Raw genomic sequence first — 22,780 nt, 5'->3', positions numbered from 1 at the left:
CATTCTGAAATAGCACATGTCTCAATAAGAAAATGCACCTCCAACAGCCAGGTGCTGAAAACATCAGAGCACTTATTTCAAAGGGACCAGTTCTGTTTGTGGCTGCAGAGACTGGAGCTGCTTTCCTGTTGCAGTTCTTATGCACAGTGCTGTGAGAAAAGGAGGCTGCACTAGATGGACCTCTTTTGGCCTGATCCAGCGGGGTCCAATTTCAGATATATAGGAGCTTTAATGTGAATTGAATTCTTATAACTATTTGTTCCAAGCAGTTACCAATCTATCCACCCTTAATGGTGAGTGATGGCTGCATTTCCGGCTGCAAGCTAAAACTGATATTTTTATTTTTATTTATTGGCTGGCATTAGAGTAAGGCCTGTGAGATTTTTCTGTCCACTTGAGATAAGCTCTCTGGGGAAAGCAAGCTTTGCCGGATGCAATTTCAGTCACTCCACGTGAACATCCTTTGCAGAAGATTTCATGGTAATTCCTCTCTGAGTCAGGGTAGCTTTTATTGCACCCCTAATAGCCAGCTGCCTGAGAATTGCTAAGGACCAGAAGGAACATGATCAGCTCTGAATACAGAGGATGAATTTCCTCCCTGGAGTTTTGGTTGATAATGATACGTGTCACTTTTGCTGGCTGCTGAAGTCCTGTTAAGAACCCTCGCTTTATGTGAGCTACTCATGTTGTTTCAGAAGCTGATGATGCTTCTGAATACCAGTTTCTGGAGACCACAGGAGGGGAGAGTGCTTCTGAATCCTGATTGTGGGTTTCCCTTTAGAGCATCTGGTCAGCCACTGTGAGAACCCAGAAGGTAGACTCTCTTTTCTTGGAGGTTTTCAAAGAGAGGTTGGGTGGCCATCCATCAGGGATTCCTTAGCTGTGATTCCTACATTGCAGGGGGTTGGAATTAGATGACCCTCAGGGTCTCTTCCAGTTCTCCAATTCTAGGATTCTAGGATGCTGGAGTAGATGGGCCACTTGCCTGATCCAGAAGGCTCTTATGTTCTTAGTGCCATTCCAAGAATTTACTTCTGATGTCCCCATGATCAACTTATGAGCCAGGCTTTCAAATCTCTCCCCACTGCCAATCATGCATCTCTGTTAGTCTGCTTCCTTCTCTCATCTTCACGGGCCGCCATTTGCAAACAGCCTGGCTTCTCCTTTGAAAATTAAACCACTACAGCCGATCTGGATGTTCTGTACTATTTCCCTTCAAGCTGTTTTTGAACTTTAAATAAGCATCATGTCTCAGAAATACAAGCTGTTTAAAATCTTCCAGGAGCTGGTTTCATTAGACTTTTGGGAAAGTTATGCTGAAAAGACTGGTCCAGTAAAAAACACACAAACCAGGGTGAAAAAAGGACACTTTGCCTTGGAGAGCGTATTTAACTTGGAAATAAAGACAGAGTAAGATCTGCTTTGCCTCATTAGGAAAACAACAGCAGCCCAGAGTTGTTCCAAAGTGGGCATCTCACTCCCTCTGAAGATGGTGGCCTCTCCTTCCTTGGAGGTTTTCAAGCAGAGGTTGACTGGCCACCTGTCAGGTATTCTTGAGCTGTGATTCCCACATTGCAGGGGATTGGACTAGATGCCCCTTGGGGTCTCTTCTGATTGCACAAGTCTATGTTTCTATGTAGCAAGTTTTCATTCAGTGGCTAGCCCAGCAGAGGGCCCTTCTGTCAAGTATTACAGAGAGAGCCACCAGGGTTGGTGGTGGGGAAGAACTGTGGACTCTCCTCCTCCGCCTCCTCTTCTCTATATCTCATAGTCCCCATCTGGACAGTCTGAAGAGAAACCTTCCAGCAGGCTCCCTATTCAACAGAGAAAAAGTTAGACACACACACACAAAGGAAAGGCATTTATTTATTCCGTTTCAAAATGACCTGCAGCAGGAGAAGCAGAAAGAAGTAACCATCAAGCTGCCTGTATTTTATTCCTTTTCCACTTTTTATTACATCGCAAGGGGAGCCAGGCGCTTGTGGATGTCAGCCTTTGAAACAGCCTTGAAAGGGGATCTGGGGCTCCCCAGCAGAAGCTGTTGACGGCACCAGAGTGGTTGGCGGTTGGGGATATTCTTTGACTCAAGGATGCAGTTCCTGATCAACAAACCTCATTGGGATTCTTCCGGAAGCGGCAAAACATTTGCACAGAAGGCAGCTGTCACCTTGTGCAGGATCCTAGCAGAGTAGAGGCAGAAGCATCTTTACTGGGGAGGGGGTGCCTCTCAAGATTCCTTCTTTCCTGGACTGATGATTTCCAAGTTCACCATGAAGCTGTTTCTGGTGATCTTCCAGATGGTTACAAGTAAGTGGCTGTTTCTTTTTTTATATATATAAAAACACCCACCCTTTTCTCCTCTTGCACAGAACCCAACATATCAGTCATGGGAGGGGAAATGTTAAGTTCTGGGTTGCCCAGATGGGTTGGCGCTGATGGGTTGGCAAAAGGCAGAATATTTATTTATTTATTTATTTTCTAGTCCATCTTTTCCTCCAAGGGGCTCAAGGTGGCTTGGTTCTCCTCCCCCTCCTCATTTAATCCCCACAATGACCCTGTGAGGTTGGTTAGGCTGAGAAGCAGTGACTGCTGGCCCAGGGTCACCCAGTGAGCTTCATGGCTGTGTGGGGATTTGAACCCTCCTCTCTCCCAGGTCCTGGTCTGACACTCTAACCACTACGCCACACTGGTTCTCAACCCTCTTTGGACCACAACTCTAGATCAGTTTGCATCATCAAATGGCTCCCCTGGCTGGAAACGATGGGAGTTTGGAGGGCGTCAGGTAGGGGAATGGCAGCACCTGGTCAGTTTCATGCAAACTGGTCATTGACTCTCAATTTCAATTTCTCTCAGGACATCTCCACCACCCCCCATCAGAGCTGGCAGTCTCTCACCCTTTTTCGAACACCCTCCCTTGGGGAGTGTTCCCTCAGCCTCCTCTCCTCTCGCCTCTCCGTGGGAGAGCAGTCTTCTGAGCAGCCGCTGCTGCCACCCCTGGTCTCTGAGCTGTACCCCCTGCCCCAAAGAGAGGTGCCTCTTCACACTGACCCACAGGGGCCTGGAAAGAGGATGCCCCCAGCCTTAGTACCCCAACAGAGACTGGCCAAAGGTGAACGTGAGACCAGCACCTTACCTTGGGAGGCAGCAACATGCTGTGCCTACATGTTGGAAAGACTCCCCTTCAGCTCCCAGGTAGACCTTGCACACAACAAGGACAAGATAGGCCAGCACACTGCCTGTCTGCCCAGTCTCCCACTTGTCCATCCCTTCCCAACAGCAAGGGCTGGCAGACTGGCTAGCTGGGCTCTCTTGCCCACTTGCTTGCTTACTCCAAAGCTTCCTCAGCTCTTGGCAATCAGCCCCAGAGGCACCATTTGCCTGCGGAACTTGTAGTTAGGGCTGCTGCAACGAACAGCTGTAGAAGCCTTTGGAAGGCAAAAACATGAAAGGGCATCAGAGGAGGGAGGAAAGAGGAAAGAAGGACAGAGGCCAGTGTTGCTCATGGCACCCCTGGCCAGCATTCAAGGCACCCCAGGGTGCCACAGCCCCCTGGTTGAAAACCACTGGTTTAGGCCAATGTCTCATCTAGTTCAGCACCCTCTTCTCCCAGTGTCCAAACAGATGCCCCAAAGGGGAATCTGCAAGCAGGACCAGAGCAGGGGCGGACTTGGGTCTTTCACATTTCAGCGGAGCCCTGTGGGAGGCCAAAATTCAGCATCCCTCTTGCCTTCTGTTCTGCTCAATTCACTATGTCATAGTTGTGGTGCCCTGTGGCTCCCTCTGGGCTTGCGCTGCCTTAAATCTCCCCTCCTCCCATGATCTCCTCAACCAGAAGCATTGTGTGAACCCATTCCTTCGAGTGTCTTCACCCCCAAAAGAATGTAACCCTGAGCATTTCTTTATCCGTTTGGTATTTGTGGCAGCTGACCCCCCCCCCTTTCCTTCAGCTCTGCGGATGTTGTGTCCTTCCTTTGCATGAGTGAATCTGTCTGTGATGCTCAGAAATGCTTGAGTGATCCAGCCATTCAGCACGGATCCTGCGAAGTCTGCTTGCGTCAACATTTGCTGGGAACGTTGGTCCACTGCTAATGGATTAAATGATCTTCTGCTCCTACAGTTGTTAGGAGTCTGGAAACAGCAATGACGATTCCACGCTGTGAACGTCTTCTACAATATTCCACTATTGCATCCACACATTTTGTTCAATGAGTGTACGACACCTGCTTGCGTGTGCGTGCAAACTGTTGAGATGTACACTCATACAATCATGGAGAGGCAAATTTCCTGTTGAGCCACCCTCTGGCTTCTGAGACTTCAGAATGTGGGCAGCCAGTGTGGTATTGTGGTCAGAATGTTGGCCTAGGACTTAGGAGAGTCTAGGGTTCAAATCCCCACCCAGTTACGAAGCTCATTGGTCAACCTTGGGCCAATCAGTCTCTCTTAGCCTAATCTACCTCACGGGGTTGTTGTGGAGAGAAAATGAAATGGGAGGAGGAAGGAATCTCATGTGTCGCCACCTTGAGCTCCATGGAGGAAAGGTGGGATGGAAATCTAATAAACAAATGGCACTGGCTCGTTAAATCGGCCCAGCCCTAGCATTGGGCAAAGTGGGCTGCTTGCCTCAGGTAGCAGATGGTGGGGGAAGTGGGAGGGCAGTGGTGGCAGATCCCTGGCTGTTTTCTTCTGTACTGAAGTGTAGGTGGGTTCCCATGGGGCGAGGCACAGTGATAATAGCAAGAACCTTTATTGAACTACATAACTGGGAAACAGAAGCAAAGCAACTGTTTATATAGTGGTACCTTGGGTTACAGACGCTTCAGGTTACAGACTTGGCTAACCTAGAAATAGTACCTCAGGTTAAGAACTTTGCTTCAGCATGAGAACAGAAATTGTGTCACCGTAGCGCGGTGGCAGTAGGAGGCCGCATTAGCTAAAGTGGTACCTCAGATTAAGAACAGTTTCTGGTTAAGAACAGACCTCTGGAACGAATTAAGTTCTTAACCCGAGGTACCACTGTACAGTCATACCTCGGGATGAATACGCTTCAGTTTAAATATTTTTGGGTTGCGCTCCGCAGCGACCCGGAAGTAATGGAGCGCGTTACGTCTGGGTTTCGCCGCTCGCGCATGCGCAGATGCTCAAAATGGCGTCACGCGCATGTGTGGAAGCGGCGAAACACGACCTGTGCAAGCGCAGTCGCGTCTTACGTTCGCTTCAGGATGCGAACGGGGCTCTGGAACGGATCCCGTTCGCATCCAGAGGTACCACTGTATACATTTCTGAAAGCCTGGGCCACTCCCAAAATTATTGGCTGTCTAAACTTCCAAACTGTGAATCATGACTCAGAGTTCAAGGGTCAATGGCAGAGACCCAAATCCTGAAATGTTCTGTGATTAGACAACATGTATCGTATCAGAACACAGGAGCTCAGATTCCTTAGTCCAGACTCAAGCTCAGGCAAACACAGACCAATGAATACATAACATGCATCCCGTGGCCAGCTAAATTAGGAGGCTGCCCTCAGATGCCATGAGGAGTGTGGACTACTCACTGGGCTTGCCGTAGAATTCAGCTGCCAGTCTGGTCAAGTTCTGTAGGTGGAAAAAATCCCCCATTTTGCCCTGCCCTGCAGGAAGCAAAATGCAGTTACATTTTAAAATCATAGAATTGCACAGTTGAAAGGGATCCCTAAGGGTCCTTTAGTCCAACCCGCTGCATCGCAGGAATTGCATCCTAAACAATCCCAGGCAAATGGCCATCCAACCTCTCTTTGAAAAGCTCCAATGATGGAGCGTGCACCACCTTCCGACAGAGTCCAAACGTTGCTGACGATCACCAAAAACGGTCACACTTGGGCCATCTATTGGAAACCTCCCCCCCCCCCCGCTTTAGAAGGTGCTCAGATGTTGACAGCTGGACTCATACGTCTGGTATTCTTTATGGTCCAGACTCCCAACAACTCCTGGACCAGCTCTCATGTTTGGAGAGCGATTAATCAAAGCTGCAGGGAAACTTTTGCTCCAGGCCCAGGACTTTTAAGTAGTTTGCAGAAAGTTGATTTAACTCCTGCAGTTGGGATTTAGGATCCTCCCCCTGTCCCCAAATCCTCCCCAAGAGCAAACATTTCAGATACAAACAATAGTAAATTTGGGTAAGCTGCTGTTGGGCCTCAAAGGGACAGTTTTTTTTTTGTTTTTTTTTTGCAGAGCTTCAGGCCTTCCCAAATATTTGCCGTCTATTTCTAACTTTGGCGAAGAGTAGTCAACAAGGCAGTTGAAATGTGGGCCATAATTCAGAGCTGATGTGGAAAAAATGCCTTGCCTGTAAGCGAACAATAGCTCATGGGATGTCAACTTTGGGAATTTTTTCAGGTCCTCTCCCCCTTCCCTGTCCCAATGTGATGATCTTTCTTGCACGTAGACCTGGTCTCGAATCCTCAGGATGACTCTGGCCCAGTAGAGCAAAGCTCTAGCTTCTTGCTGCCTGCTCGGGGGCATCTAATGGACTGCAGTCGGTCATCGTTTGAGCAAGCTAGATTAGAATCACAGGATCATAGAACTGTAGAGCTGGAAGGGAGCCCAAGGGTCATCTAGTTCAGCCCCCCCCCCTGCAATGCAGAAATCACTGCTCAAGAATCCAGTGAATCATAGACTCAAAGAATTGTAGAGTCCAACGCCCTGCAATGCAGGAATCATGGCACAGTCCAACTGGGGACGGTGAGTCCCACCTGCAAATCCCAGGTCCTAATCTGACACTCTAACCACTACACAACACAGCCCTTGTGACAGAATAGACTTTGGTTTTAATTGCCTGTGACGACACCTCCTAGATCAAAACTGACATTTCTGAAGGGCGAAACACAAGCCCCTTGAGAGTGGTGTAGTGGCTAAGGTATAGGACCAGGATGTGGAAGACCCAGGTTCAAATCTCCCACTCGGCCATGAAGCTCACTGAATGTGACGTTGGGAGTCAGTCACTGTTGCTCAGCCTAACCTGCCTTGCAGGGTTGTTGTGAATACAATATGAGAGGGGGGAGAGCCATGTATGCCACCTGGAGCTCCTTGGAGGAAAGGTGGGCTATCAAGGCATAAATAAACATAAACAAACAAGCAAAATGACTGTGAAGCCCCCATGGCTAGTGGACATCATCATTTTGAATAGGGCCAGCCTGCTCTCCCAGGGGTTAGTCCTCCTGACTCCTGGTACTCCCTCCTAGGGACATTCCCTATACTTGCAAAACTAGCACTCTTTATATGCTCAGGGAAAGCATGTCAATATTACTGACTAAGGATGAAGAAGCGGGATATAATATTTCTGGTGTTTTGTCTCAAATTCCCCTTTGACAGAGGCTTTTTTGGCTGACTCTCATCCAGATCATGGCGGCTGTTCTTCCGGAATGTTCCCATGTGAAAACATGACCGTTTGCTTACCTCAGCTTCTCCATTGCAATGGGGTGATCAACTGCGACGACGGAGCCGACGAAGAGAACTGTGGTAATTTCTTCTTAGACTCTGTGAGGCTTTCCCCTCTCAAGAGGTGGCCAAAGAAAGCATTCTAACCTTTGGTGGCTCAGGGAGCCTTCAGAGATTCCTAGAATCACAGGATCATAGAGTTGGAAGGGATCCTCAAGTCATCGAATTCAACCCCCTGTAGTGCAGGAATCACAGGCCGAGAATCTCTGACGGACAGTCATCCAACCTCTGCTTATAAACCTCCAATCACAGAATTGTAGCATTACGAAGATAAAGCTCAGCTATGAGATTCAGGTTTTCGGTGGCCCCAGAGTTCAGGCCTCCTGAAGTCCAAAGTTGGTGGCAACTGTTAAGGAGAAACTTTAGGGTAACCTTTGGTTTCCACTTCTCAAGTTGGGAATGCAGGTGTATGTATGGGAAGAAGGGAACTTGGTGGTCTTGGTACATGGGCCAAGGCTCCCTGACAAAGAGCGCCAGTGTGGTGTAGTGGTTAGAGCACCAGACTAAGACCTGGGAGAGACGAGGCTTCAAATCCCCACTTGGCCATGCAGCTCATTGGATGACCCTAGAGGCCAGTCACTGCCTCTCAGCTTAACCTACCACACAGGGATGCTGTTGTAAGGCTAAAATGGGAAGGGGAAGTACATAGGCTATCATGAGCTCCCTGGAGGAAAAGTGGGCTCTATAACTAACTAACTAACTAACTAACTAACTAACTAACTAACTAACTAACTAACTAACTATGCTAAGTACTGAGGGAGAGGATGAAGCTCAGATGCCCGAACTTCCATCCATAACAGATTCTAAATCCTTCCTTACAGTGAATGATGTTGGGTGGCCCAAGATTTTCAATGAGCTTCTCAGCAACAACGGCAGCAGCAGCAGCAGGACAAGTGATGGATCGAGAGTGGCCAACTGCAGTGAGTATATGTTTGTGTGCGGCCACATTCACACCATCCACAGCACGGGGTTGGGCTAGATGACCCTTGGGCAGTCCCTGCAATTCTATGATTCTGCGATTGTTTCCATCCATAGCCGTCTTCACCCTGCCATCCCTTTTCCTGCCTAATCTGCCCCCCCCCATCTTGTTCCTTGTGCAAAATCATCATTATTCCATTTCTGGACTCTTAGCCGGCCTTCCGCTCTGTTCCCTCAGCCCTAAATCAGTACCCAGCCGGATGCGGGTGTTCAGGGACCGCTGTGAACTGTCAGGATCGGGGCCTGCGTACCGTACCCCAGGTCTCACCCAGCGTGACAGAGCTGTGAGTAATGGCGGGTGAGATGTCCCTGCCATCCTAGTCTTTGGGCAGCCGACACAGGGGTGGAGGAGGAATGCCATGGGGGTGGGGCGGTGGCTTCATTCAACAACAAGGAGCTAAGGCTACGCAGACCAAAGCCACTCTCCACACCCCAAGGCAGGTGGAAATATGTAGGGCAGAGGAAATGGCACTCCTGCATTGCAAACGGTTGCACTAGACCAGCCTTGGGGGCCCTTCCAAGATTCTATGATTCTGTACACAGGTGTGATGTTGGCACCTGCCAGATCTTCCTGATAGGTGGGCTCACAAGTGGGGTGGTGATTTTAAATTCAGGCATAGAGCAATGGGGTTAAACTGCAGGGAGAAAGGTTGATACCGCGAGGTAGGAGAATTACAGAGTTGTAGAACTGGAAGGGGCCAGAAGAGTCATCTACTCCAACCCCTTGCAATAATGCAGGAATCGCAGCTAACTTCCTATCTTTTAAAAAGAACAGTTAAGAATCTGACCAGCAGCTATTTAACCATTGAAATCAGTGGGGATGGAAAGTGCTCAACTTTGACTGGATTTTGCCCAGAGGTTTCTGTCTGTCGTTTTCCTAATCTCAACAGTATCTTTAACTGGGAGTGTTAGGAAAAGGTAATTTAAAAATATATAAATGTGATTTTTTTTTGCAGTCACATCTGATTTTTGTCCAAAGATTAATTCCCCCCCCCCCCATTCTGGGTCGTTCAGTTGTTAGGGACGACTCTGGGCATTCAGCAAAATTTTCTGATTATGCTGTCTCTAGATCTACACCTAAAGTGTGAATCCATCCAACAGGTGTTTATAGACACCTGTTTCATACAGGTGCCCTCATAAGAGGGCCAGGATTGACCGTGCCTCTGTGGTGCACATACATTCATTTGCAAACTTGGGTTTGTTAGTGTGTAATGTGTGAAACCACCTTCGCAGCTGCTGGAGTCACTTTTTGTTCTATTTTTCCTAGAGATCTGAAGAATAATGAGATCGTTTCCCTGCTGGACTATCAGTTCATTGCCTACGAGCAACTGGAGTTACTGTAAGTATGATACCCAATCCCTACATTTCTGCAACTTGCAGGGGGGTTGGACTAGATGACCCTTTGGACCCTTCCAACTCTGCAGTCCAATGATTGTATGAACTGCACGGCCTATGCAGGGGATTTGATACCAGCCTTTTAGAACCCTCTCTTTTCATAGTGTTCTTTTTTAAAACAACAACAACGACAACAATGAAATGTCTCCAGCCTGGAATTAAATGTTCCTGAGCCAATGTGGAACCCTCAGGTGTAAAATCCAACTAATCCAAAAATGAACGCTGGCCTTTGCGATCATTGCATTGCAGGGGGTTGGACTGCAAGACTCTTGGGGTGGCTTCCGATGCCACAATTCTACAATTCCATGATTGATTTCCCAGGTTCTGGTGGGAGGGGGCAGGAATACCATGGATTCCATATTAATCCTGAGGATATCTCTCTTTTGTATAATTTTCTTTCCAAACAGCTTCTTACAAGATAACAGGATCCAGTCAATATCTGCCTCTGCATTTGCTGGACTTGTCAAGCTCAAGAAGCTGTGAGTGATGAGCTTTGGTTTTGCTGCATGGGATCAGGCAGGTCATGCAAAAAGGAAAGAAAGACTTCTGCGGGGGGGGGGAGGGAATCACCTTGCCAACCCCAGCTTTACACATTCCAGTAGGTTAACAGGGTGTCAGGGACTGGCTGGACACAGGAGTGGTGTCTGGAAGAAGTAGCATTGGGGACTGATGTGGAAGATGGAATCAGTGATCTGGGGGATCCAGTAACAGCCAGGAGACAAGAGGCAGAGGCAGGAGAAGCTGCAGGCTTGGAGAGGGAAGAACAGGTACAGGAGGACAGAGAAAGATAAATATAATAATAATAATAATAATAATAATAATAATAATAATAATAATAATAATAATAATATTTATTATTTATACCCTGCCCATCTGGCTGAGTTTCCCCAGCCACTCTGGGCGGCTCCCAAGGTAAAGGTAAAGGGACCCCTGACCATTAGATCCAGTCGTGGCCGACTCTGGGGTTGCGGCACTCATCTCGCTTTATTGGCCAAGGGAGCCGGTGTACAGCTTCCGGGTCATGGGGCCAGCATGACTAAGCCGCATCTGGTGAACCAGAGCAGCGCATGGAAACGCCGTTTACCTTCCCGCCGGAGCGGTACCTATTTATCTGCTTGCACTTTGACGTGCTTTTGAACTGCTAGGTTGGCAGGAGCTCTACACATGCTTTGTCTGGGGCAAAGAGAGCTTTGCCCTCGTGTGGCCCCTTCCTTGCTGGATGCAGAGCTCTGCTTCTTTACCCCTCACCCCATTGAGAGCCCAGCCCCACACCTCAGCGGATCCTTCCCCTTTCCCCATCTGCTTCTCCCACCAGGCTCCTTCCAGGTACCAGGTGTGGTTGTTTTCCAGTAGAAATAATGACCTCCCCGCCAGATCAGGCACAGACCTGTAAAACCAGAATGCCAGAAAGAGACCTCTATTGTCTATTCCCCATAGGAGTTAGGAAGCCTGAACCTTGACTGTATTATCCAGAACAAACCCAGCCCTTCCCTTGTCATTCCAGGTATCTCAATTCCAACAACATCACTCATCTGAAGCCTCGCATCTTCCACAACTTGTTTCGTCTCAAATGGCTGTAAGTACATAGAATCATAGAACTGTGGAGTTGGAAGGGACCACGAGAGTCAACTAGTCCAACCCTCCGCCATGCAGGAATCTTTTGCCCCATGTGGGGCTCAAACCCTCGACCCTGAGATTCAATGTCTCATACTGGATGGAGCTATATCAGTAAGTTCACCATACCATGATCTCCATTTCGCCCCACCCTAGAATCCTGGAGAACAACAACATAACTGAAATCCTTGCAACTGCTTTTGAGGGGCTGAAATCGCTTCTATTTCTGTAAGTATGGAGTTTATTGGGGGACGGGGAGGGAAGGGGGTACTGGAGTCTTGCTTGCACATCCTCTGCTCCAGATTCTGTCCTGGGAATGATGTCATGCTTAAATGAAATCTGCATGTGTTTTCAGTCGGGGGCACTCACAGTCTTTAATTCACAGCAAGCAAATACAGGCAGAATATTAAGTTACACTCGGACTATAGAGCCATAGAATTGTGGTGCTGAAAGCTTGGCTTTGGCTGGGCTTCCTTCTCCAACCCCCTTACAATGAATCCCTGACAGGTGGCCATCTGGACCTACACTGGCTCCCAGTATATTTCCGAGCATAATTCAAAGTGTTGGTGCTGACCTTTAAAGCCCTAAACGGCCTCGGCCCAGTATACCTGAAGGAGCATCTCCACCCCCATCGTTCTGCCTGGACACTGAGGTCCAGCTCCGAGGGCCTTCTGGCGGTTCCCTCACTGCGAGAAGCCAAGTTACAGGGAACCAGGCAGAGGGCCTTCTCGGTAGTGGCATCAGCCCTGTGCAACGCCCTCCCATCAGATGTCAAAGAGAAAAACAACTACCAGACTTTTAGAAGACATCTGAAGGCAGCCCTGTTTAGGGAAGCTTTTAATGTTTAATAGATTATTGTATTTTAATATTCTGTTGGAAGCCGCCCAGAATGGCTGGGGAAACCCAGCCAGATGGGCGGGGTATAAATAACAAATTATTATTTATTATTATTATTATTATTATTATTATTATTATTATTATTATTATTATTATTATTATTATTATGCCTTGGTTTAAAAGCCTCCATAGGAGAGCTCACCACCCCCTGAAAGAGTCTGTTTTGCTGCTGAACACCCCATCACCAACCCTAAACCTAACTGCATTACGGCATTGCCAATTCTGTTTTCATTTCCTTTCCTTATACAGTGGTACCTCGGGTTAAGTACTTAATTTGTTCTGGAGGTCCGTTCTTAACCTGAAACTGTTCTTAACCTGAGATACCACTTTAGCTAATGGGGCCTCCCACTGCCGCCACACAATTTCTGTTCTCATCCTGCAGCAAAGTTCTTAACCCAAGGTACTATTTCTGGGTTAGCGAAGTCTGTAACCTGAAGCGTATGTAACCTGAAGCGTATGTAACCTGAGGTATCACTGTAATCCCTGGCATGGACTGTTTCTATTTTCATGGGTGCACATTGTCCATCACCATTGATCCCTTTGTCCTTCCATTCCAGGGACCTGCACAACAACCTCCTGAGAGGCCTCCCCAACACGTCGATTTGTTCAGAAATGCCAAAGCTGAACTGGTTGTGAGTTCCCCCTCTTTGGATTTTGGGAACAGAAGACCGGGAGGGGCCCATTTGACTTGGGCAAGGTTCAGCCATCCTCTGCGTTCAGCTCTGCTCTGGAGAGCTGCTTTGGCTAGAGGGTGGGTGGGATTGGAGAAGGGGTCAGCAGGCCCTGTTTAAGGAGAGATGGCAGGCAGAGGGACGTGCTGCTGTTGTCTGCCCGCACCCACGTAGAGGAGGGTCACCCGTCTCAGCCTCCATTTTGAAGACTGTGGAGGGTTTGGCTGGTTGTGGATGGAGGGGTCAGGTCTTGGCACCCTGGCTGGGCGCAGAGAAGGGCTGGGATAGGCAACATCAAATAGAAAGCCTCGGGATTGTTCAAATCCTTTTACAAAGGCAAGGATGGTTTTCTGGTGGTGGCCCCATCTACATCTACAGTTCCCAGGATTAAAAAAAAATCACTGCTTGCTTTCTCCACCATCCAGGGATCTTGAGGGGAACCAGCTTCACACTCTGCAAAGTTCCAGCTTCCGAGGATGCAATGAAGTCACTGTTCTGTGAGTGTAACTGTTTTCCTTCCTTCCCCTCGTAATTCTCTTTGTTTTTCATGCACACAGCCTTAGCTGCACAAATCGCACTCTGTTGGGATCCCAAACGATTAGAATAATAGAATCAAGGAATGGTAGAGCTGGAAGGGGTCACGTAATTCAGTCATACCCTCCAGTATTTCTTTGATGAGAATAGAGGCATCCTAAAGAAAAGCAGGACATTCTGGGATGAAATATACTCGGAGTCGAGTGTGGATTTCATGCTCTTTATTCAGCTCATAGTAGTGAGGAATGGAAGTTCCCCCAAAATGTCTGCTTTATATACATTATTTACACAATGGGCCCCACGTGATTGGCTCATTATGGGATTCTCCTGTGCCAATCAGGTTGCAGATTCACTTCCACCTGGAGTTAGATTGGGTGGCTCCTGCGGACCAATCAGACTGCTGCATTCTGGATCCTATAGTTCTAGGACCAATCAGACTGCTGCAATTTGGATCCTATTCAACTCAGTACATAACATGGGATCAAATCAGAAACCGGGATGGCTTCTGTAAATCTGGGACTGTCCCTGGAAAATATGGACACTTGGAGGGTCTGCTACCTGAACCTCTCGTGACAGAGTTGGATACAGAAGCACCCCCAAACTGCGAGCCTGCTCCTTCAGGGGGAGTGCCACTGCATTCAGGGCAGGCAACTTAGCAATCTCTCAGACACGGGAACAGCTCATCCACAGGGTCTCCATCCTGCCAGGATTCAAGCTCAGCTCCTTTTTTCTCATCCATGACGAAGCCAAGAGTTTCTTCTGCAGAACGTGCAGGGCTGACCCACATTCCACTTTTCTGAAGTGTGACAGTTTTGTTGCCTCCCTTGGAGAGGATTCAGTCCACTTGTCTTGCATTGTGTATATCATCCCGGCACACATGACAAATTCCCCTAAGACGGGGGAACGAAAGGCAGCCTTGGAATGTCCAGTTCCTCATGTCCAGCTCTCAAGAGTCAAAAGAAACACAGCTCTTGACTTGCTTCTATGGATATTCAAAGAGGGTGAGCCAGCCTTAGCAAGTCGTTGGCCGCACTTGAACCAGTCTCTTTTTGTTCCGTGCAGAGAACGTGAAATCCATGTAGGCAGGGACAGGATTAGGCCTTCTGGCTCTGAATCTGAGCTCTGTCCACTTCCGTGTGGGATATCAGCAAGATGAGGAGGGCGATTGAGGGGATCAAGGGTCTGGGAACCAAGCCTTATGAGGAATGGTTGATGGAACTGCACATGTTTAGCTTGGAGAAGAGTTGATGGAGAGGTGATATGAGAGCCACCTTCAAATACCCCATGGAAGATGGAGCAAGCCTGTTTTCTGCAGCTGCAGAGTGTAGGACCCAAACTGACAGATTAATACAGTGGTTCTCAAACTTTTTGTTTCACGGGCCACACTTTCAGAATAAAAAATTGCTCATGCCCCACCAATTATTTTTTTTATTGACAAGAAATACATTGGAAAACAAAAATAGAACACATATAATATGATCGTGGGACATCCAGGAAGTATAAAACAATGCAGCTACATAAGAACATGAATCATTCCCAAAATATAATATTGATTGCCCTTGAATCTTCCTGCCACACTTACCATCCTCTCCTGCCACACCAGTATGGTGCACCACATCCTTTGAGAACCACTGGATTAACAGAATCATAGAACTGTAGAGTTTGAAGGCACCCCCAGGGTCATCTAGTCCAACCCCTTGCAATGCGGGAATCGTGGCTGAAGAATCTCTGATGGGTGGCCATTCAACCCCTGTTTAAAACCCTCCAAGGAAGGAGAGTCTACCGCCTTCAGAGGGAATCTGTCCCACTGTCAAACAGCTCTTACTGTCAGAGAGTCCTTCCTAAGGCTTAGTCGGGCTCTCCTTTCTTGTCATTTGAATCCATTGGCTCGGCGCCTCCTCTCTGGAGCAGCAGAAAACAAGCTTGCTCCACAAAGCACTGTTCCCCGCCCCCCCCCCCGCCTCAGGTGAGGGTTTCAGCAAGAGCTCCCCAAGGTATAATTGGGCTCATGGAACCCAGAGTCTCTGTGCCATCAGACTTCCCATCAGCGTGACGTCTCCATCATCTGTGGCTTTGCCCAGGAATGTGATCCCCAAGACCTTCTCATGTCAACATCACAGAAAGATAAACACAGGGAAGATGGGAGGCACAAACACCCCCTGCCATTGACCCTGCCCCAGTGACAGTTTTATAGGGGAGATGAAGCAGACGAAGACCTTCTGTGTGAACCAGGGAATGATGTAGCTCTTGCCCCCTCCATCTCCTCGTTGTCTTCACTGCTGAAGGCTAAATCCCAAAGGAGCCAGGATGCAAGAGAGAGGCTTTCCTCCCTGTGAGAGGCTCCTCTGAGCCACACATGAGAAGAGCTCTGCTGGGTCAGGCAAGTGGCCCAACTTACCCAACATCCTGTTCTCAAGGTAGCCAACATTCTAGGAATACAGATAGACTGCCTCTGGGTTTGGAGGTTCCATGCAAGCACCAGAAGAGCCCCGACGGATCAGGTCAATGGTCCATCTAGCCCAACATCCTTTTCTCCCACAGAGGCCAGCCAAATGACCCCATGGGAATACCCCACAAGCAGGACCTGAGCACAAGACCACTCTTTGCCTCTCGTGGCTGTTGTGGGGATTAAATGAGGAGGCCAAGAACCATGTGTGCCAGTTGTCCTTGTGAGGGTGGCGAGACTGAGGGTGGCAGTGTGGTGTAGTGGTTAGAGTGTTGGGCTAGGACAACTCCACTTGGCCACTGCATCTCAGCCTAGCCTACCTCACAGGGTTGTTGTGGGGGTTAACCGAGGAGAAGGGGAGAACAACACTTTGAGTGACTTGAAGGAAAGGTGGTACAGTGGTGCCTCGCAAGACGAAATTAATTCATTCCGCGAGTTTTTTCGTCTTGCGGTTTTTTTCGTCTTGCGAAGCACGGTTTCGGAAAAGTTTTGGAAAAGCTTCAAAAATCACCAAAGTCTTCAAAAACCTCAAAAAAGGCTACCACACCACGTGCTATGAGTTGCTCCTTGAAGTCAAGTCGCAACTGTATTAATGGTTTTAAGAAAAAGGAAACAAACTTGCAAGACGTTTCCGTCTTGCGAAGCAAGCCCATAGGGAAAATCGTCTTGCGAAGCAGCTCAAAAAACCAAAAACCCTTTCGTCTTGCGAGTTTTCCGTCTTGCGAGGCATTCGTCTTGCGAGGTACCACTGTATATAAATGGGAATGAATGGATAATATAACCTTTTTTAAAAAAAGAAAGAAAGTGGGGGGTGGGGAGAATAACACATGATGAACCTATGCTCATCTTTGCTTGCCTTTGTCTTCCAGGGTGCTGAACAGGAATAAGATTGAGCGGATCCAGGCAGGGACTTTTTCCAACCTCAACAGCCTGGTGGAACTGTAAGTGTATCCGGCAGGCCTTCACAATAACTGGCCAGGCCTGCCTGGCTAGGATGGTTTATTGCTGGAGGGAGAAAATCCGAGTGGTGCCTCCCACTGACACCTGCTCCATGTTACCTAACCTGAAAAGGTTGATTTGGATTCATTTATTTTGACATTTCTACATTGCCCTCTCTCTGCTGCCCACTTACATCTTCTGGCTGAGAGTTGTTAGGAGATTCCCTAGTCCCATCGCAGAATTACAGTTCCCTGGGAAGAGAGGCAGGGCAGTGTAGTGCTTAGAGTGCCAGACTAGGACCTGGGAGAACATGGTTCAAATGTCTGCTTAGCCATAAAGCTCATGGGGTGTAATCTTGTGGGCTGGTTTCTGCTGATATTCACCTGACCTACGCAAGGTTGTTGTGTGTGGAGATTAAATGAGGGGCAGAACAACCAAGGCCACCACCCTGAGCTCCTTGGAGAGAAAAAACTGGGATAGAAATGCAATCCATCCATGGGATTGCTAAACCTCTCTAGAAGGGGAATGGGGTGGGACTCTTTACAACTCCCAGCACCCTTAACAAACTACTGCTCCCAGAATTCTTTGGGGGAAGCCATAACTGTTTAAAGTGGTATCGCAGCGCTTTAAATGGATGGTGTAAACATGGTCTTTGTCTCCAGCCCTGCTGCTCTCAATGACCCTTTATGTCTGAGTGGGGAATCTGCCCTTCCTGCAGCGGTCAGCCTCTGCTGAGCTGCTTTTTCCAAAACCAAAATGATGGCAACCAAAGTCTCCATCCTTTCAAATCTGGAACCTCCAGGCCGTTCCACTTCTCAGGAAATAAAGTACTGAATGCAACAGACCTTACCTGCAAGATGCATGCTGCTTACCATGGAGATGAAATATTGGTTTCCCTGGAACCACCACCAAGAAGCCCCAGTATGACTGGCCCCAGGTCACCCAGTGAGCTTCATGTCTGAGTGGGGATTTGAACTTGGGTCTCTCTAGTCATAGCCCAGCTCTCTAACTACTACACCGTACTGACCTATATATTAGTATCAGGTGCAGCAGTAAAAAAATGTGGTATGCTGACTGGCTTTCCATGAATCAGCTCTTCTCAAACTTTCCTTTCTTCTCTTCCAACAGTGACTTGTCCTCCAACAGGCTGAAGGATCTCCTGCCGTCATCTTTCAAGGGTCTGCATGAATTGCAGCAGCTGTATGTATCTTGAAGATTTTTAAGTTGGGGAGCTGCTCCCAGGGATCCTTTAGCTGTGATTCCTGCATTGCAATGGGTTGGACTAGATGACCCATGGGGTCCCTTCCAGCTCTGCAGCACGATGCTTCTATATGAAAACAATGTAAAAAAACAAAGGCTTGATGATGGACAGGGCAGTAGCATCATAGAACAGTAGAGCTGGAAGGGTCATCTAGCTGAACTCCTTGGAATGTTGGAATCATTGACTGTAATAAAACCTCAAAGCAGTTTGCAAAACCATCTGTCTGTAAGGCATCAGATGCTTAATGCTACTGCCTTCAAATTCATTAGCAAGAATAACTTAAAGGTGCACAGAAACGAAACGTCAAAGTTTTCAAAATATCAAATGCAACTTCTGAAATTTGTGTTTTTATAAATTATGTTTATTAAGCAGATTCCTTTCAAAGGCACCACCCACCAATCTATGCCTTTCCCCTCCTTGCAGGAATATTTCAAATAACCCTCTGCACCAGATCTATCCAGATGAATTTGACGATGTCCCTCTCCTGCGCTCTCTGTAAGTGTCCCAAGCAGCAAAACCCTGATTGGTTGGTTTTCCTGCTGATGAAAACCTCCTTAAATCCTTCCTTGCAAGAGGCAGCTCACCTTTGTTGTTGCTGTTCATTTTGTAGGAGCTTGGAAGGACTGGAGATCCCCAACATTCACAGCCGCATGTTTGAGAAGCTCACCGATCTGCATCACATGTAAGCCACCCTTTCAGAGCTTCAAAGTGCAGTGTGGGGCAGCCCCCTGACACGGGGCAGGCGCTCCCTACAAAACAAGCTAGTAGTAGTTGCAATTTTCTGAGTGGGGCATGGGCAGGGTAGACTGCAGGACTGCAGGGCTTACCCAATTTCACTTTACTTCAGAGTAGGGGAGCCCTCCACATCACCTCCATTTTGCTCGTTATTTACTGCTGGCACCGTCCCTAACAGGGGTGAAAATGTAAACTTTGGGGCCCAATGACCTGGACGTACAAGTAGATTAAAAAATAAAACACAGTGACTCCATGGCAATTCCCTGTGAAGTTCCATGACAATCATCCTATATGCATAGAAACACAAGGTGTCATCAAGAGCTTCAGTTCACGGTGGCCATGCCACCTGCAGCATAGGGAACAGCAAGCATTCCTAGTGGGTGGAGCTTAGGCAAGAGGGTTTTTTTGCCACTTATTTTTAATGCAAAATTAACCCTAGGGTTTAGGGAGAGGGTATGTGTGTGTGTGTGTGTGTGTGTGTGTGTGTGTGTGTGTGTGTGTGTCTTTTTCCATTGTGCATCAAGAGATAGAAGAAACTTGAGTCATGTGATACTTTGCTCCAGCCCTCATATCATTAGGAGAAGGAAAGAAATGTGTATAGGTAGGAATGAGGCAGGGGTTAGTTACCCCAAACTTCATCAGAAACCAGGAAGTTTTCTCAAAGAATTGTGGTTGGAAGGTACCCCCAGGGAATCGCAGCTTCTCATCATTAAGTGCTGATCAGCAAGGGAATTCTCACGAAAGTGTTTCTTGCATGGTTGAGGCCAGGTGAATTCAATCTTCTAGCTGCAATTAATAAATGCAATTAGTAACACCACCACCACCAATAATAATATTTGCATTGGGTGAGGAGATTACCTCCCACCCTCTCAACTCTAAATCTCCTCCTCCGCGGCAGCTACTTCAAGAAGTTCCAGTATTGCAGTTTTGCACCCCACGTCCGTAGCTGCAAGCCCAACACCGACGGCATCTCCTCCTTTGAGAACCTCCTGGCCAGCGGCGTCCTCCGAGTCTTTGTCTGGGTCGTCGCCTTCATCACCTGCTTGGGGAACCTCTTCGTCATCCTCACCAGGTCCTTCATCACCACGGAAAACAGCAACCACGCCTTGGCCATCAAATCTCTCTGCTGTAAGCTTGGAAGGGCTGGAGAGGAGAAGTCAAGTGTTGAAGTGTCATCTAGTCTAGCTGGCTGCAACTCTGTGAGCTAAGATCAGGCTGAAGAAGAGCAGGGCAGGGGTAGTTTGACAGGCACCCGACCGTCTCCTCCTTGCCTCTCCCGCAGGTGCCGACTGCCTGATGGGCATCTACCTCTTCTTCCTTGGAGCTTTTGACCTCAGGTTCTCGGGAGAGTACAACCAGCACGCCCAAGCCTGGATGGCGAGTACAGCGTGCCAGCTGGTGGGCAGCCTGGCCATGCTCTCCTCCGAAGTCTCGGTGTTCCAGCTGACCTACATGACCCTGGAGAAATCCTTCTCCGTCGTCTTCCCCTTCAGCAACCACAGGGCCAGCAAGAAGTGGACTCTCTCCACCCTGGCGGTCATCTGGCTCCTGGGCTTCTCCCTGACTCTGGTGCCCTTTCTGTGCAAGGAGTCCTTCGGGACGTATTACGGGAGGAATGGCGTGTGCTTTCCGCTCCAATCCGATGGGACAGAGCGCCACGGGGCTCGGGTTTATTCCACGGGGATATTCCTGGGTAAGCACCTCTCACTCAGCTGGAGAGCTTTACAGATTTGGAGGGAGGGGTGGGGGGTGCCTATGCTGCTGTGTTGGATGCCAGTTTTGTTAAGGATAATGGCTGAATTTCCTGAAATGGGGATGTTTACTTACGTTAAATTTCCTTTGGCAGTAGCTCTCATGTGATTGCCTGGCTGTGAGTCATGTGAGAGAGCTATTCCATTCTGTTGTGACTGTTATTCAAGTAACTCTCATTTTTAACTGTCTTCTCTCTCTACCGGTGTGAGGGAGAATGGTTGCTGAGAGAAGTTTCTCTGGATACTGCTGAGGACAATGTGTGTTTCAGTGTGATCTGTCTGACGTGAAACAGACAGAGGAAGATCCCTAAACGTTAACAGGGGAAAACCTGTGCAGGAGCTCTCTATAAGGAACAAAGTGAATAAGAATGAGAATATTGTAAATATGTTCTTCACAGTTACATGTTTATGAAAGCAAAGGGGTTTTTTTACAAGTCAGATGTCAGTCAACATACTCCCAGATTTAAAACATGTTTCAGCTTTAGCAGTCCTGAGTGGCGTCTGCAGAATTCAGAGCTCCCAAAAGCAGTGGTTCCACACTGTGCTCCTATCAAGGCTTCTCTTATCCCTTCCGCCCAACAGGTCTGAACCTGGTTGCCTTTGCCATCATTGTGCTGGCCTACGTGAGCATGTTCTACTCCATCCACACCACAGCAGCCAGGACAGGCGAGCGCAGCACTGTCTCTGTGGAGGTGGCCCTAGCCAAGAGATTCTTCTTCATTGTTTTCACCAATGCTCTTTGCTGGATCCCCATCTTCCTCCTCAAGCTGCTTTCGTTGCTGGACCTGGACATTCCAGGTAGATGCCTTGACCTTACTCTTCTTAGAAGCATAGAGTTGTAAGTGGGAAAGGACCCCATGGGTCATCTAGTCCAGCCCCCTGCAATGCAAGAACTGCAGCTATAGAATCCCTGAAAGATGGCCACCCAGCCTCTGCTTAAAAACTTCCAATGAAAGAGTCCATCAACTTCCAAGGGGGTCTGTTCCACATCTCTGTCAGGAAGTTCTTCCTAATGTTTAATCGGAGGACAGTTAAGTGTTCAAAGCCCTAAACGACTCAAGCCCCAAATACCTGAAAGGCCACATCCTTCCCTACAGATCCTCTTGGGTGCTGAGATCAGCAGAGGAGGCTCTCTGCTAGCTTCTCCACCCTTAAAGGCTCAGGAGGTGGCAGTCCGGGAGAGAGTCTTCTTTGTGGCAGCCCCTAAGCTGTGCAATTCCCTCCTCCCAGAGGTGTACCTGGCACCTTCATCGTACAGCTTTTGGAGGATGCTGAAAACACACCTCTTTACCCTGGACTTTGACATTTGAGGCGCACATTTTAAGACCCACCTTCTGTTTGTAAGCTGTTTTTAATGTTGTGTTGTAATGTTGTGAGACTCCCTGGGACCACAGGGTGCAAGGCGGGTGATTATATTAATATAAACTCCTCTTTCTGGACAGGCACTGTGACCTCTTGGGTGGTCATCTTCATCCTCCCCATCAACAGCGCTCTGAACCCGATCCTCTACACCATCACCACCACCTCCTTCCAGGAGAAGCTCAAGCAGTGTCTTCAGAAGAACAAGCCATCTCTGCAGGACACGCAAGGGAAGAGCTTTGTCTTGTTAACCGTCCACAGCAGCACCTGACATTTAGGCTCCCCGTTTGTCCAAAGTGGCAGGGACTGCAAGCAAAAGGGTCCATGTTCATGCTCTCTTGCACCCTCTTCTTTTTTGCCCTAGAACAATTCGGAGGCCTTCCTTGATTTTGCCAGGGGATTTGCAGTCAATATTGCCAGCGGTGATATGCAGAAGAAAGTGCTCCAGGAGTCAGATGAATGGGACAGCATCTGCCCAGTTTCTTGAAGAGATCAGATTCTGTGGGGATTCCTTTGCCCTCCAGAGTGGAAAGCACATTCGTCATATGACAAAATGGTGGTGGGTGGACTCTCCTCCGTTGGAGGTTTTTAAAGAGGCTGGATAATAATCTGTCAGGGATTCTTTAGCAGTGATCCCTGCTTTGCAGGGAGTTGGACTAGATGACCCTTGAGTACCTTCCAACTGTACGATTCTGTGAAAGGGGAGGTATTTGCCCTTAAGGAAAAAG

General features: G+C 48.2%; 1 protein-coding gene across 1 annotated transcript; it reads left to right on the top strand.

Moving 5' to 3' along the window:
• The first annotated feature begins 1,333 nt into the window (after window positions 1-1,333).
• Window positions 1,334-22,326, top strand: LOC308574574 (relaxin receptor 1-like). The gene is made up of 18 exons (XM_081172540.1): window positions 1,334-2,307; window positions 7,347-7,493; window positions 8,294-8,392; window positions 8,629-8,734; window positions 9,718-9,789; window positions 10,253-10,324; window positions 11,350-11,421; window positions 11,616-11,687; window positions 12,914-12,988; window positions 13,453-13,524; window positions 16,877-16,948; window positions 18,075-18,146; window positions 18,631-18,702; window positions 18,818-18,889; window positions 19,841-20,070; window positions 20,225-20,635; window positions 21,276-21,491; window positions 22,136-22,326. The coding sequence occupies exons 1-18, from the start codon at window positions 2,253-2,255 to the stop codon at window positions 22,321-22,323; spliced, it is 2,175 nt and encodes a 724-aa protein (XP_081028666.1). The 5' UTR covers window positions 1,334-2,252; the 3' UTR covers window positions 22,324-22,326.
• Window positions 22,327-22,780: the final 454 nt, after the last annotated feature.

Source organism: Podarcis bocagei, assembly GCF_964188305.1.
Source record: "Podarcis bocagei genome assembly, chromosome: 15".
NCBI lineage: Eukaryota > Metazoa > Chordata > Lepidosauria > Squamata > Lacertidae > Podarcis > Podarcis bocagei.
The sequence above is the reverse complement of the archived record's forward strand: the minus strand, read 5'-3'. Positions and strand labels throughout refer to the sequence as shown.